The following is a 15882-nucleotide window of genomic DNA, read 5'->3' as shown; positions in this document are numbered from 1 at the left end:
AGGACCTGCGCCGCTTCCGTGAAACCCTACAACCCGTATCCTATGACGCCGTAGCTAACTGGCATGCTAGCATCCAATAACACACGGTTAAGACCAATACTTGGTTACAACAAACTACCAATGGATCATTCGTGTCCGTGTCTAGTTCCTTTCATAACGCAGAAGTAATTAAACGTTGGCTAGCTAACACAAAGTCAGTCCTGCTAGCTACACAAGTGGACTACACAACTCGAAAGTTCAGAAAGTTAAGGGTTTTTACTATTTAAGAAAAACCCTTCAATGAGTAGGTGTCTCTAAAACTTTTGACTGGTAGTGTAAATTCAAATGAATTCTATGTCGCCCCAGCCCTAAACCTGGAGTCTTTCTCAGGGCGGCGTTACCTACACTGTGGCTTATCAGGTCACTGTGACCTCTGATACACCCTGACCAGGCCATGGTGGAAGGAGGCCAGTCCAGCTGAACACCATAGCTAGAAAACTCACAGCCCCCTTCATCTCAGGTCAGGACTGTGTGAGCATGAGTCTCTCACCCAGTTCCAATAGACCATCTCATACCGCTTTCATACACTGGCTTAAGACATTCTCTAAATAAATTGTCGTAACCATTTTACTTCCAGCTTGTTCTCAAGTGCTTCCATAATTAAAGATACAGATATGTTGTCTCACAACAGACATGGATAAGACAATGTGATATGATGAAAATGAACAGAATTCAGTGAAACATGAATCCTAATTACTTTCAGTAAGGAGGGACAGAACATTGATCTGTCAGTGAACACCATGAGCAAAGGAAAACACACACAGAGAGACAGAGATAAAATATCACTGACAGTCAATCAGTCAAATGGGGACGGGGACGACTGCTAGACCAGATGAGAGGCCCACTGTTAGAGCACAGCCAGCACAGCTCCCATTCAGACTGAGAAAAAGAGGGATGAGAAATAGATGGAAGGAGAAAGAGTGAAATGGTCCATATCTAACAGTAGGATTAGTGGTGTCAGCAGTATGGTGGCTTTCCATTCAGCAGATCCAGGAAAAGCTGCCTGGTCTGGTCCACAAAGGGGCTTCTGGGCTGGCTGGCTCTCCTCAACACGCAACAGACCAGTTTGTTGCCTGATTCCATTTCTCCCAAAACAACCTCTATCCATCCATCACACCATTAAGCTAACCCACGGAGGAGACACCACCAGCGCTAACATAGGAAACTTAGGGACCAATCAAGTGGTGATTGTTCTGAATAGCTCTTGGGAGTACATGGCCACTGCCATCGAAACAAATACAGCTACATAGAAATGGCAGAAATAACTGACTAGATTGTGAAAAACAACAAGGGTCAGGCTGTCTGACTAAGCTGATTACTAGCCTCTCTACATTGGCCCATTTTCTGTAAAAAGCAACCGACTAGTTGATACCCCCCACATCCCCTAACACCAGTCCCAATTCACTGACGGCTTAAATCATCCCAGAATTTAGCTGACCCCGACCCGTTCTGCTCTGATATCTGCCTGTGAGTATAAATGCACACACTTCTTGAATAGTATGCTAACTGTGCTGAGGGACAGCCCTCTGGACCATTGAGAAAACAGCCTTTCGAACATGTCTTTGGGGCACCGGCCTCTCCTGGGAGAGACTGTGCTGCTCTTTGACACAATGCGCCAAAGTTATTGTAGAAGGAGTGACGCAACAATATCTGTAAAATTCGCTGCTTTGTTGTAAACTTGAAATCACACAAACTGCAGAGTTTGGCCTCTTGACGAGTGGCTTAAAATCCAATTGAATCTGTGTGCAGTTCCAGGTGACAAGTAAATGGTTACATTACAGACCAAAATACATTTGGTAGTATTTATCAAATTACATGAATTAACTTGTGGAGGGAGGAGGTTGTATCTATCTTCGACCGCCAGAAGGCCCTCTAGCACAGTGCTTCTGCAATAGCAGATAGCACTCAACTCCGAATGGTGTGAATGGTAGATAACACCAACTCCAACCACCTGCATCTACCACCTCCCTCTCTCTGACACTTTCCCTCCTTCACTCCCTCAACCACCTCACACACACACACACACACACACACACACACACACACCACTACTAAACAGCAGAGCGGAAGACTTCCTAGAAGCTCACTGTTTATGTAATCCTTGCCCTCTCTCCAACAAGCACATAACATTTTAGTGTTAAGAGGAGGAGACTGAGAAACACCATGCACAATCTCCATCCGCATGGCAATAGGTTAGTCAAAGTCCAACCACCTGATTTCTAAACCGTGCAAGCAGCAATTATTATTTTTTTTTGTTTTAAACGCTCCATGGTGGTTAAGACTTCTACCTAACAGTGTTTAGGACTGGCCTACTGTACACATACAGAGGCTGTTTATTGAGGTGGTGGACCCACATCCTGTTGTGGTGAGGCCACTAAACACATTGTACTAGACCACATGAAGGACGGATCGTCTTGCTAACTATAGGCCTAGATACCAGGAGAGAAGTATGGGTTAAATACTGACACTGGTAGCTAGGCTAAATTGCCACTTCAGTACCAAGTTCATAAGACATCTTCTGAAAAACAAAGACATTATGTCAGTACTCAAGCACAGGCCGGCACACTTGAAGCGTTATGTAATCTTAGCTGTTTCAAGGTTCTCTAGAAGCCTCTTCGTTCCCTCAGTCCTCCCCTTCAGTCATTTAGCAGAGGTGCATTCAACTTGTGTTTTTCAATGCAAATCAAATTTAATTTGTCACATGCGCCGAATACAACAGGTGTAGGTAGACCTTACAGTGAAATTCTTACAAGCCCTTAACCAACAATGCAGTTAAGAAAATAGAGTTAAGAAAATATTTACTAAATTAACTAAAGTAAAAAATTAAAAAAATTAAAAAAAGTTACAATGAAATAACAATAACGAGGCTATATACAGGGCTTACTGGTACCGAGTAAATGTGCAGGGGTACAGATTAGTCGAGGTAATTTGTACATTTAGGTAGGGGTAAAGTGACTATGCATAGATATTAACAGTGAGAAGCAGCAGTGTAAAAACAATGCAAATACTTCAGATGGCAATTTGATTAATTGTTCAGCAGTCTTATGACTTGGGCTGGTAGAAGCTGTTAAGGAGCCTTTTGGACCTAGACTTGGCGCTCCGGTACCGCTTGCCGAGCGGTAGCAGAGAGAATAGTCTGACTTGGGTGACTGTAGTCTGACAATTTTTTTGGCCTTCCATTGACACCTCCTAGTATAGAGATCTTACTGGGAGGAAGCTTAGCCCCAGTGATGTACTGGGCTGTACGCAATACCCTATGTAGCGCCTTACGGTCGGATGCCAAACAGTTGCCATTCCAAGCGGTGATGCAACCAGTCAGAATGCTCTCGATGGTGCAGCTGCACTTTGAGGATCTTGGGACCCACGCCAAATCTTTTCCGTCTCCTCGTGCCCTCTAAACGACTGTCTTGGTGTGTTTGGACCATGACCATGGAACTTGAAACTCAACCTGCTCCACTACAGCCCCGTCAATGTGAATGGGGGCGTGTTCGGCCCTCCTTTTCCTGTAGTTCACGGTCAACTCCTTCGTCTTGCTCACGTTGAGGGAGAGGTTGTTGTCCTGACACCACACTGCCAGGTCTCTGACCTCCTCCCTATAGGCCGTCTTATCGATCAGGCCTACCACCGTTGTGTTGTCAGCAAACTTGACGGTGTTGTAGTCGTGCTTGGTCACGCAGTCATGGGTGAACAGTGAGTACAGGAGGGGACTAAGCACGCACCCCTGAGGGGCCCCCATTTTGAGGATCAGCGTGGCAGATGTGTTGTTGCCTACCCTTACCACCTGGGGGCAGCCCGTCAGAAAGTCCAGGATCCAGTTGCAGAGGGAGGTTTTTTAGTCCCAGGGTCCTTAGCTTAGTGATGAGCTTTGTGGGCACTATGGTGTTGAACACTGAGCTGTAGTCAATGAACAGCATTCTCACGTAGGTGTTCCTTTTATCCAGGTGGGAAAGGGCAGTGTGGAGTACGATTGAAATTGAGTCATCTGTGGATCTGTTGGTGCAGTATGCGAATTAGAGTGGGTCTAGGGTTTCCGGCATTATGGTGTTGATGTGAGCCATGAACAGCCTTCATGGCTACCGACCTGAGTGCTTCGGGGCAGTAGTCATTTAGGCAGGTTAGGCGTTCTTGGGAACAGGGACTTTGGTGGTCTGCTTGAAACATGTAGGTATTACAGACTTGCTCAGGTAAAGGTTGAAAAAGTCAGTGAAGACACTTGCCAGTTGGTCCGTGCATGCTCTGAGTACACGTCCTGGTAATCCGTCTGGCCCCGCTGCCTTGTGAATGTTGACCTGTTTAAAGGTCTTGCTCACATCGGCTACGGAGGGCATGATCACACAGTCGTCCGGAACAGCTGGTGCTCTCATGCATGCTTTAGTGTTGCTTGCCTGGAAGCGAGCATTAAAAAAAAAGGCATTTACCCTCTCTGGTAGGCTCGTGTCACTGGGCATCTCGCAGCTGGGTTTCCCTTTGTAGTCAGTAATAGTTTGCAAGCCCTGCCACATCCGACGAGCATCAGAGCCGGTGTAGTAGGATTCAATCTAAGTCGTGTATTGACACTTTGCCTGTTTGGTGGTTCATTTGAGGGCATAGCGGGATTTCTTATAAGTGTCCGGATTAGTCTCCCACTCCTTGAAAGAGGCAGCTCTAGCCTTTAGCTCAGTGCGGATGTTGCCTGTAATCCATGGCTTCTGGTTGGGATGTGTACATATGGTCACCGTGGGGACGACATCGTCAATGTACTTCTTGATGAAGCCGGTGACTGAGGTGGTATACTCCTCAATGCAATTGGATGAATCCCGGAACATACTCCAGTCTGTGCAAGCAAAACAGTTCTGTAGCGTAGCATCCGCGTCATCTGACCACTTCCGTATTGAGCGAGTCACTGGTACTTCCTGCTTTAGTTTTTGCTTGTAAGTATGAATCACGAGGATAGAATTATGGTCAGATATGCCAAATGGAGGGTGAGGGAGAGCTTTGTTCGCGTCTGTGTGTGTGGAATAAGTTTTACCAGAAGTCGCCGTTCTGTCTTGCTGCATATTATCCGTGTCGTCCTTCAGCCACGACTCGGTGAAACACAGTTTTTAATGTCCCGTTGGTAGGATAGTCTCGAACAGAGCTCATCCAGTTTATTCTCCAGTGATTGCACGTTGCAGCCCCTGTATCTCTGTCTTTTCTTAATGCAAATGACGGTGATTTGGGCCTGGTCCGGGAGCAACAGCATATCCTTCACGTCAGACTCATTAAAGAAAGAAATCTTTGTCCAGTTCGAGGTGAGTAATCACTGTTCTGATATCCAGAAGCTATTTTCAGTCATAAGAGACGGTACCAGAAACACAAAATAAGTTAAAGAATACGGAAAAAAATATATAAAAATAGCACAATTGGTTAGGAGCCCGTGAAAACGGCAGCCATTCACTCCGGTGCCTGAATGAAGGGAATCAGCATTATCCTAAACGAATAGCCTATTGTTTTGCTATTCCTGATAATATTAACTCAAAAGCAAATATTTTCACATAGTTACTGTTTGCCATAGCTCTTCGTCACTGAAGTAACCACCACACACACTACCTTTTCAGACATAGCTAATGTTATGAAGGCATATTATATAAAAGATATGATCGGGCAGGCTTAAACAGCTTGCTGAAAAGGGGTTGGGGTGAGGACAAGATGGTGGAATGAGCTATATCTGGTCTAGAGTGATATGATCTTTCTCCTAGTAATGGAGGACAGGAGACATGGAAGGAGCAAGTCTCCAAATGAGGTTTGGCTATTATCTCTGTATTATAGAGATGTCTGGGCCTCTCGAGTGGCGCAGCAGTCTAAGGCACTGCATTGCAGTGCTAGAGGCGTCACTACAGACCCGGGTTTGATCCCAGGCTTTGTCGCAGCCGGCCGCGACCAGGAGACGGCGCACAATATGAGGCGGCGCACAATTGGCCCAGCATCGTCCGGGTCCGGGGAGGGTTTGGCTGGCCGGGATGTTCTTGTCCCATCGCGCTCTAGCAAATCCTTGTGGCGGGTCGGGCGCATGCACACTGACTTCGGTCACCAGATGTACGTTGTTTCCTCCGAGACATTGGTGCGGCTGGCTTCCGGGTTAAGCGAGCAATGTGTCAAGAAGCAGTGTTTCGGATGATGCATGACTCTCGACCTTCGCCTCTCCCGAATCTGTACGAGAGTTGCAGCGATGAGACAAGTCTAACTACTAATTGGATATCACAAAATTGGGGAGAAAAGGGGTAAAAAAAATAAAAATAGAGTCTCAAATTCCCACCACGGCGGCAATGCTTTGACAATACCGTATCTATTCCCACCCTCTCACCATTTTAAAAATCAGGTCTTTCTCATAAAGACATGCCACAGATTCCATTCGAGGAGGCCAGAGATATTTTTAGAGCCCTGTGTGGCTCCCATCGCTGCCCAAGTATGCAGAGAGAAATCGCTCTACGGAGAGAGAATGCAAAAAGTGGGTGGGAGGGAGGGAATGAGAAGGAGGGGAGGCGAGGGGTATCGATTTGCTCCATTAGAATTACTGCCACGCATAGTACCACGACCTAGATAATTCATTTGAGCGCTGCGAAGTCCTCGCTGCCTTCCTGGCATAAATGTATTAATTTAGATTTGATGGAGAACAAATAAGGATTCTACCGAGGAGAAGAAAAAAGTTGTTTTCACAGTTTCACTTTGACATCCCTACCTTATATGTTCAAATTTACACTGGCAAGTGAGAAAAACTTTAGTACCAGGTCATGGAAAAGCATTTTTTTCTTAACCTCTATGGGCTAGGCTCAACAGCCAGTGTAATCCCGTGGCGCGTTATTCAAATACCTTAGAAATGCAAAACCTTCAATTTTTCTAAAATATGACTATTTTACACCATTTTAAAGACAAGACTCTCGTTAATCTAACCACACTGTCCGATTTCGAAAAGGCTTTACAACGAAAGCAAAACATTAGATTATGTCAGCAGAGTACCCAGCCAGAAATAATCAGACACCCATTTTTCAAGCTAGCATATAATGTCACATAAACCCAAACCACAGCTAAATGTAGCACTAACCTTTGATGATCTTCATCAGATGACAACCCTAGGACATTATGTTATACAAGACATGCATGTTTTGTTCAATCAAGTTCATATTTATATCAAAAACCAGCTTTTTACATTAGCATGTGACTAGCATGTGACTAGCATTCCCACCGAACACTGCCGGTGAATTTCCTAAATTACTCACGATAAACGTTCACAAAAAACATACGAATTATTTTAAGAATTATAGATACAGAACTCCTCTATGCACTCGATATGTCCGATTTTAAAATAGCTTTTCAGTGAAAGCATATTTTGCAATATTCTCAGTAGATAGCCCGGCATCACAGGGCTAGCTATTTAGACACCCAGCAAGTTTAGCACTCATCAAAGTCAGATTTACTATAAGAAAAATGTTATTACCTTTGCTGTCTTCATCAGAATGCACTCCCAGGACTTCTACTTCAATAACAAATGTTGGTTTGGTCCAAAATAATCCATCATTATATCCAAACAGCGGCGTTTTGTTCGTGCGTTCAAGACACTATCCGAAAGGGTAAATAAGGGTGACGCGCATGGCGCAATTCGTGACAAAAAAATTCTAAATATTCCATTACCGTACTTCGAAGCATGTCAACCGCTGTTTAAAATCAATTTTTATGCAATTTTTCTCATAAAAAAAGCGATAATATTCCGACCGGGAATCTGCGTTTAGGTAAACAGACAAAAGAAAAGAAAGCATTCGGTCGACTCGGGTACGCGCCTAAGCCCATAGTACTCTGAGCGGCCACTTGCCAAAAGCGATAAAGTGTTTCAGCCAGAGCCTGCCTCGATATCGTTCAGCTTTTTCCCGGGCTCTGAGAGCCTATGGGAGCCGTAGGAAGTGTCACGTTATTGCAAAGATCCTCAGTCTTCAATAAAAAGAGCCAAGATGAAACACTACTTCTCAGACAGGCCACTTCCTGCATGGAATCTTCTCAGGTTTTGGCCTGCCATATGAGTTCTGTTATACTCACAGACACCATTCAAATAGTTTTAGAAACTTTAGGGTGTTTTCTATCCAAAGCCAATAATTATATGCATATTCTAGTTACTGGGCAGGAGTAGTAACCAGATTAAATCGGGTACGTTTTTTATCCGGCTGTGTCAATACTGTGTCAAGTTGACATTCGACGGTGGGTGGACCGGCGGCCATTTTTGGTAGTAATTGTATGTTGAAGATTCAACTAAATGTAAATGTCAAAATTATGTAACCAGCTACATTGCAGGGTTCTGAAGGGTTAAGTCCATTCTATTTCTATGATTTAAATGACACCCTGAATTTTTTGATTGACATTAAAACTTTGACAACCATGTTTGTAAGCTTTGAAATGATATCAAACTCAACCGTTGATCTTTTTCAGTGATGAACACATTGGAAGTCTCATGGAAGGGTGGGGTACGCAAAATTGGTCAACTTTGAGCACCTCTATCTCCTGAATGCTTCATGAAATGTAACTTCATGACCACTTTTACCATGGGCAAACATGTCTGAAAGGTGTTATTCAAATCAAAAGGGGTGCAGTCAGAAAGTGATTAATATCATATAGAACGATACACATTCCAGATGCATGTGCAAAGAGGAAAAGCAGCGCAGCAGAAAGGAAAAGGATATGGGCCCAACAATGCTTCAGTTCCCTTCCCTCTTGAGTGAACCTTAACCTCTCACAGCTCCCTCAGAGTCCTGGCCGATCGACAGCATGCCCAAGGGGGGATTTGAGTTAATTCGCAAACCAACCATCCACTGTTAAAACTATCTACAAAACTGAGATTAGGCTACATGACAAAATATTGAGCTCTATTGTTAATCTTTTTTTCACAAAACAGTCATACAAGTCCCAAAGCCTACTCTGGAACATTACCAAAACCGTCATACAAGTCCCAAAGCCTACTCTGGAACATTACCAAAACAGTCATACAAGTCCCAAAGCCTACTCTGGAACATTACCAAAACCGTCATACAAGTCCCAAAGCCTACTCTGGAACATTACCAAAACCGTCATACAAGTCCCAAAGCCTACTCTGGAACATTACCAAAACAGTCATACAAGTCCCAAAGCCTACTCTGGAACATTACCAAAACAATCATGTCTGGATTAGGCTAAATCAAAATGGCTGTCATCCAGTCAATGACGCATTGGAAAGACTGTGTCAAAAAAATTGACATCTGTGGAGGTTTACCATGCCGCACAACGCATGCAGTACACAGGCCTGAATCCAGTGATTCAATTACCATGGAGTCCAGTTAAAACCAATCAAATTACCAAATTAACCCAGTCCTGTCCACACAAAAAAATAAACGTTTTCTTACACACAAACAACGCATGCAGTAAACGCATGCCGGAATTCAGTGACTAATTACCATGAAAATAAACTAAAACCAATCAACTGACCAGAGTTAGATTAACAGTCCACCATATCCAGCTACTCAATTGAAATTCTCAAAATGAGAGGATATAGGCTAACCAGCAAACTGAAACCCAACGTTAGTTATAATCAGTGAGTCAAGATATTCTAGGCTCCTTATCCAGAGCCTTGTTCTGTCCAACCGTCTTTGCTATGTCCTATCAGTACCTGAGGAGAGGTGGTGGCCATAGTCTCCCTAGGCAGACGGGTTGTCTCCCGCTGTTGCCCTAGGTCTTGGATTTCCATGGTGGCCATGAAGCCAGCAGCAGTCACTCCAGTCTAGGCTCCAGATACAAATCTCAACTGATAAAGGAAGAATGAGAAACTGAACGCCTCTTTTTCTCTCTCTCTCCTCTCTCTCACTCTTCCGCTCTCTGCAGAGCAGACAGACGCATTGCCCCTGCAGTGGCTCGGCCGTGTCGGGAGCAAGCCAAGATAACGCCCAGCCCTTGCGTCTTTCCCTCTCCCTCCCGCCCTCTCTCCTCATGGCCTCCTTTCTCTCAAACAGTCCCACTGACTACTCTCAGCATTCTAGAAACTTCGATGAACACCCCAGCACACCCTTTTGATAGGAAAACAAACATGCACACACCACGCAAACACACATAGTAGTGACACACGTTAACTTCAGTTTTGTTTTAATAAACTGGGTCATGATGACAGGTGTCTGTGCTGGCTAAAGTCAACAACAGTGAGCATACGCCACAGTTTCATGTCAGATCAATGGGTTATTTTCAATCATTCAAAAATAGATCATTCAATTAACATAACTTGACATTATGATGAAGACAACTGTGATGCATTAGAAGAATATGAATTCAGTCACATGACAAAGTGTCCGTTATTTGCTTTGTGTTGAGTGTGCATGCCCTAAGTGTAAGGTGAGTTAGGACAGTCAGCCAGCAGCCTGACAGGACAGAGGCCAGGGTAACAGCATTGTCATGACAACCAGAAAAGGGAGACTCCTCAGTGTGTCGAGTATGGGGGGGATAATTAATAGGATTAAAAGGGAAGGCAACCTGAAACCAGTTCATATGGCATTCGGCTACACAAAATTGACAAACTGAACAGAACATATAGACTGCTGACAGTATAACTAAGTAAGAGTGGAATTCACTGTCAAGCAAAAGACTGCCGGTCTCATGGTAATTGACCGTTAATTAACATCTCCAGGCCTCCATGCATACAAGCACTGATGCGCTCCTTTGGAACATCTACATTTATCAAAGTCTAATAAATAAATTTAATATACATCACAATACACCCATTATTTATTTTAGTCAGGTCTAAAGAAACATGATATGAAGAAAATGTATTTCCGAATAACAGAATGTGTTAGCCAGATAACATACGGTAGGCCATGTTCCATGCCATAGGCTGTAGGCTTGTTCATTTAGCAGACAAGATATGCTTATAAGTCCTGTGCCATTATTTGATATACATTTCACAGTAAGAAGAATATAACTGAATTTTGCTGAATGAAATAGAAAGGATATTTTTACCATTCCGGAGTGAGTGTGCATATGAAGTGGCTATGCTGAGCATAAAATGTATCATTTGAAACAGGTCCCATATACTATATTTAACAGTTATTTGGCAACTTTAGTTGTGAATGATACAAACCTTAGAAATCAAAACATATGGGCTAAATGATGTGACTATAGGCTATTGAGGAGTTGAGAAAGTCGCAGAAAAAGCTCGCCTCAGGCCTCACAGCTGTTCTCTCATCAAGTGATCCTATTTTCACACATCAGACTATTCTCAATTTAATCTCGTCTTTACTAATATGTCAAATTTGTTTAAATTTAGAATGGCCCATTATCAAATGGTCAGGAAGAGCGGCAGTGAAAAAATACACGGCATCTGTATGCACTCGAATAGCGAATGGTTGCTGTACGCTTTCCCGACGATCCGTTTTTTTAATGATGCCTGGTAGGATACTTTGGTTTTATAGCGGAGCTGTGCTTAATATGACCACCTGAGAACTAAAATATGAATACACTTATTTCACTCCACGCATCAACCACTGTTTGAGGAGCATGCTCTCACTGCATGACAGGTGATATTCCGCCCTAACTCCATATGCCATGAGCCCTCCAACCATGTTCCTGCAGCTACCCAGTGGTTAATTTTGGAAACCAAGTGAAATCTGTTCGGGAACATCAATAGTAACATGTTTTTGCAATGAAACATTTCACTAAACTATTGACCCCCTCTGCATGATCGAGAAAGCAATAAAGGAGAGAGAGGAGGAGATGGAAACACATGGTGGTGAGATATTCTGGTTAGCTAAAGGTAAATTGCCACCTAATTATGAAAATATGTTTTTTCAATCCCTATTACTACGCTACTCAAAATCAAATTTACTATAATTGTAGGCTACGCTACCTATAAGCCTCCCTTCACAATCAATGAACCAACAGCATCACCTAGGGCAATAGGTTCTCTCCCAGATATACATTTTGGAGCATAGCATAAGGTAACCAGCCCATCCAGTATGCATAACAATACAGTCCACACTGAAAAGGGAGTTTACTCAAATTTGTAAACATTTTTGATTATAGGCTAGACCAATTATGTACCAAAGACATCGAAAATCAGTTTCATGTTTTTCTGCCATGCGTAATATGCGATAGGCTATGTACAGTTGTGGCCAAAAGTTTAGAGAATGACACAAATATTAATTTTCACGAAGTCTGCTGTCTCAGTTTGCATGATGGCATTTTGCATATACTCCAGAATGTTATGAAGAGTGATCAGATGAATTGCAATTAATTGCAAAGTCCCTCTTTGCCATGCAAATTAACTGAATCCCCAAAAAACATTTCCACTGCATTTCAGCCCTGCCACAAAAGGACCAGCTGACATCGTGTCAGTGATTCTCTCGTTAACACAGGTGTAAGTGTTGACGAGGACAAGGATGGAGATCAATCTGTCATGCTGATTGAGTTCGAATAACAGACTGGAAGCTTCAAAAGGAGGGTGGTGCTTGGAATCATTGTTCTTCCTCTGTCAATCATGGTTACCTGCAAGGAAACACGTGCCGTCATCATTGCCTTGCACAAAAAGGGCTTCACAGGCAAGGATATTGCTGCCAGTAAGATTGCACCTAAATCAACCATTTATCAGTTCATCAAGAACTTCAAGGAGAGCGGTTCAATTGTTGTGAAGAAGGCTTCAGGGCACCCAAGAAAGTCCAGCAAGCGCCAGGACCGTCTCCTAAAGTTGATTCAGCTGCGGGATCGGGGCACTACCAGTACAGAGCTTGCTCAGGAATGGCAGCAGGCAGGTGTGAGTGCATCTACACGCACAGTGAGGCGAAGACTTTTGGAGGATGGCGTGGTGTCAAGAAGGACAGACTGATATTCTGCAAAAGGTACAGGAATTGGACTGCTGAGGACTGGGGTAAAGTTATTTTCTCTGATGAATCCCCTTTCCGATTGTTTGGGGCATCTGGAAAAAAGCTTGTCCGGAGAAGACAAGGTGAGCGCTACCATCAGTCCTGTGTCATGCCAACAGTAAAGGATCCTGAGAGCATTCATGTGTGGGGTTGCTTCTCAGCCAAGGGAGTGGGCTCACTCACAATTTTGCCTAAGAACACAGCCATGAATAAAGAATGGTACCAACACATCCTCCGAGAGCAACTTCTCCCAACCATCCTGGAACAGTTTGGTGACGAACAATGCCTTTTCCAGCATGATGGAGCACCTTGCCATAAGGCGAAAGTGATAACTAAGTGGCTCGGGAAACAAAACATCAATATTTTGGGTCCATGGCCAGGAAACTCCCCAGACCTTAATCCCATTGAGAACTTGTGGTCAATCCTCAAGAGGCGGGTGGACAAACAAAAACCCACAAATTCTGACAAACTCCAAGCATTGATTATGCAAGAATGGGCTACCATCAGTCAGGATGTGGCCCAGAAGTTAATTGACAGCATGCCAGGGCGGATTGCAGAGGTCTTGAAAAAGAAGGGTCAACACTGCAAATAATGACTCTTTGCATCAACTTCAAGTAATTGTAAATAAAAGCCTTTGACACGTATGAAATGCTTGTAATTATACTTCAGTATTCCATAGTAACATCTGACAAGAATATCTAAAGACACTGAAACAGCAAACTTTAATATTAATATTTGTGTCATTCTCAAAACTTTTGGCCACGACTGTATTGTACAAAGTATAGTCATAATTACGTATTTTTCCCCCCCAGGCTTGGGCTCATGAGCCTATGTGTATGCATTAGCTCTAATATGTGTATGGTGTTTTGAATGAATCACCACCTTAGAAATCGCTGTCCATTGTGTTAGGCTTTGAAACATCCACAACGACCATGTTTTACAATCAGTTTCAACCTGCTGTTGAACTTCTTTCTTCAAATTGATCATCACATTGAGGTGAGTTTTAAAAGCAGGATACCGTTTTGATGATAATTGTTTCATGTAATTATTGATTTCATTTGCATTGATGTTAGAGTAGTTAGAGGGACAATAGAGCCCTGAGTACCAGGCCATTAGGGTCTGATGGTCATTAGCAAGTTGGGTCCTACCAAAGCATGTCCAGAGTGCATAAAAGGAGATTACCATGACTCAACGGTCACGTGAAGTTTTACTGCGGTCATGACTCATGACTGCCGGTGTGGTGGTAATACAGTCACCGCAACAGCCGTCCCTCTGGTGACACCAGTGATGACCTCAACCTTGTTTTTGATTCCATCAAGAATGCAAAACTAAAATACACACACCAAGAATGTAAAACACATACATGCCAGGAGGAACTTCAGTGTTTAAAAGTCTTATGGTTGGAACAGTTTGATGTTGAGCCACACCCAACCTGTCAACCTTCAGTAAACACAATGTGCATCAGATATGGAGGGAAGTGGGTGGTGGTGGGTCGATGGGCTTAGAAAATACCAATTTCTGTGCATTAAAGCCCAACCGATTTTAAAAATATAAAAATAATGAAAAATATATATATAATAAAAAAATAGATTTAAAAATCATTTAAAAAAATAAAATATAAAAATAATTTAAAAAAGAAATACAAGATTTTTTTATTATTATTATAATTTTTTTTTTATTTTTTTATTTTATTTTATTTTTTATTTTTTAAATCGCCCGATATTAGCCTTTTACGGATGTATTTGCTTCATAAATGTAATCCACCAAAAAGGACTGATATATGATGCGGGGAAAACGCTCTGAAAAAAATGTGTTCAATGAGTTAGACTTTTTTTTGCATTTCATTATTTGTCTGAAGAGGGCGCTCTAAACATGGCTATTAGCCTATTTTGCCTTGGCGCTATAGCAAGACTGGACACGATCACCCAATGCAACTACACCAGTCGGAGAGGAGAAAACTACTGTGAACTAAACTGTTACTGCTTCTACGGGGAGTGCTGAGTAGATAAAAGCTTGGATGCTATGCCCAAATGTAAAGCAAGTGCCATTCAACTCTGTGGTTACGTTAACGTTACAGCCCTTTAGTGAAGCCCGCGAAATATGGTGTGTTAAATTTGCTCTTTGCGAAGTCTATTCCTCAATAAATAAAAAAAGATAGGTTACAAAGTAGCGCTTCGTAGCTACGTTTTCATTCATTTATTTAACCTTAATTTAACTATGCAAGTCAGTTAAGAACAAATTCTTATTTTACAATGACAGCCTACCCCGGCCAAACCCTAACCCGGACGACACTGGCGCAATTGTGCACCGCCCTATGGGACTCCCAATCACGGCCAGTTGTGATACAGCCCGGGATCGAACCAGGGTCTGTAGTGACACCTCTAGCACTGAGATGCAGTGCCTTAGACTGCTGCACCACTCTGGAGCCCAACAATTTTGATGTATGGCTTGTCACTAGTCAGTGACTGGTCGAAATTCACATTTTGCCACCCTCATTTCCATCACGAGTGCTAGCTAGCTAACCTTAACCTAACCCAAACCTTAACCCTCACCATTTAAAATGTAAAAGCCGTTAACTGAGACAACGCTTCGGGCGAGAGGCAGCAGCAAAACATTTTTATGGTTTTCCTTTCAAGTGACAACTATCAGAATTCAGTGGCTACAGTCCTACAATCGATGCAAAAATAGCTAAATACCAATACATTTTTTAAATGTTTTATTCCAGCTACAATAATACAAAATGATCAGCAAATATTGGTTATTGGTGAATATTTCCACTCTAAAATCGGATCCAAAAATCCCATATGGGTCAGACTCCACTAAGGATGGTGGATGAACTACCTTGACATATGCACAAGGTGCTAATGAAATGAGTTAATTTTGGTTCCTTCCTGACCCCTTCCAATAGCTATCTGTCCAGTGACTACATGATTGAAGGGATAGGGACAGACAGAAGCATTGGGATTGC

The 15882-nt window shown here is 43.0% G+C and overlaps 1 protein-coding gene across 6 annotated transcripts in view; it reads right to left on the bottom strand.

Annotated features, from left to right (window-relative positions):
* LOC106562832 (spectrin alpha chain, non-erythrocytic 1) overlaps positions 1–15882 on the bottom strand; it is a 74648-nt gene that overhangs the window by 48831 nt on the left and 9935 nt on the right. For 5 of the 6 annotated variants that reach the window (XM_014127862.3, XM_014127864.3, XM_014127865.3 and 2 more), the window contains exon 1: positions 9683–9946. The exons of the other annotated variant lie outside the window; for it this stretch is intronic. In XM_014127862.3, the coding sequence (XP_013983337.1) occupies positions 9683–9769 (87 nt within the window). In that variant the 5' untranslated portion in view covers positions 9770–9946. Of the gene's footprint in view, positions 1–9682; positions 9947–15882 lie in introns of those variants that run through there. 6 annotated transcript variants of the gene reach the window in all.

The sequence above is a fragment of the Salmo salar genome, chromosome 11 (genome assembly GCF_965601325.2).
Source record: "Salmo salar chromosome 11, fSalSal1, whole genome shotgun sequence".
NCBI classification, from domain to species: domain Eukaryota; kingdom Metazoa; phylum Chordata; class Actinopteri; order Salmoniformes; family Salmonidae; genus Salmo; species Salmo salar.
Note: the sequence above shows the minus strand (reverse complement) of the source record. Positions and strands in the feature narration are given on the sequence as shown.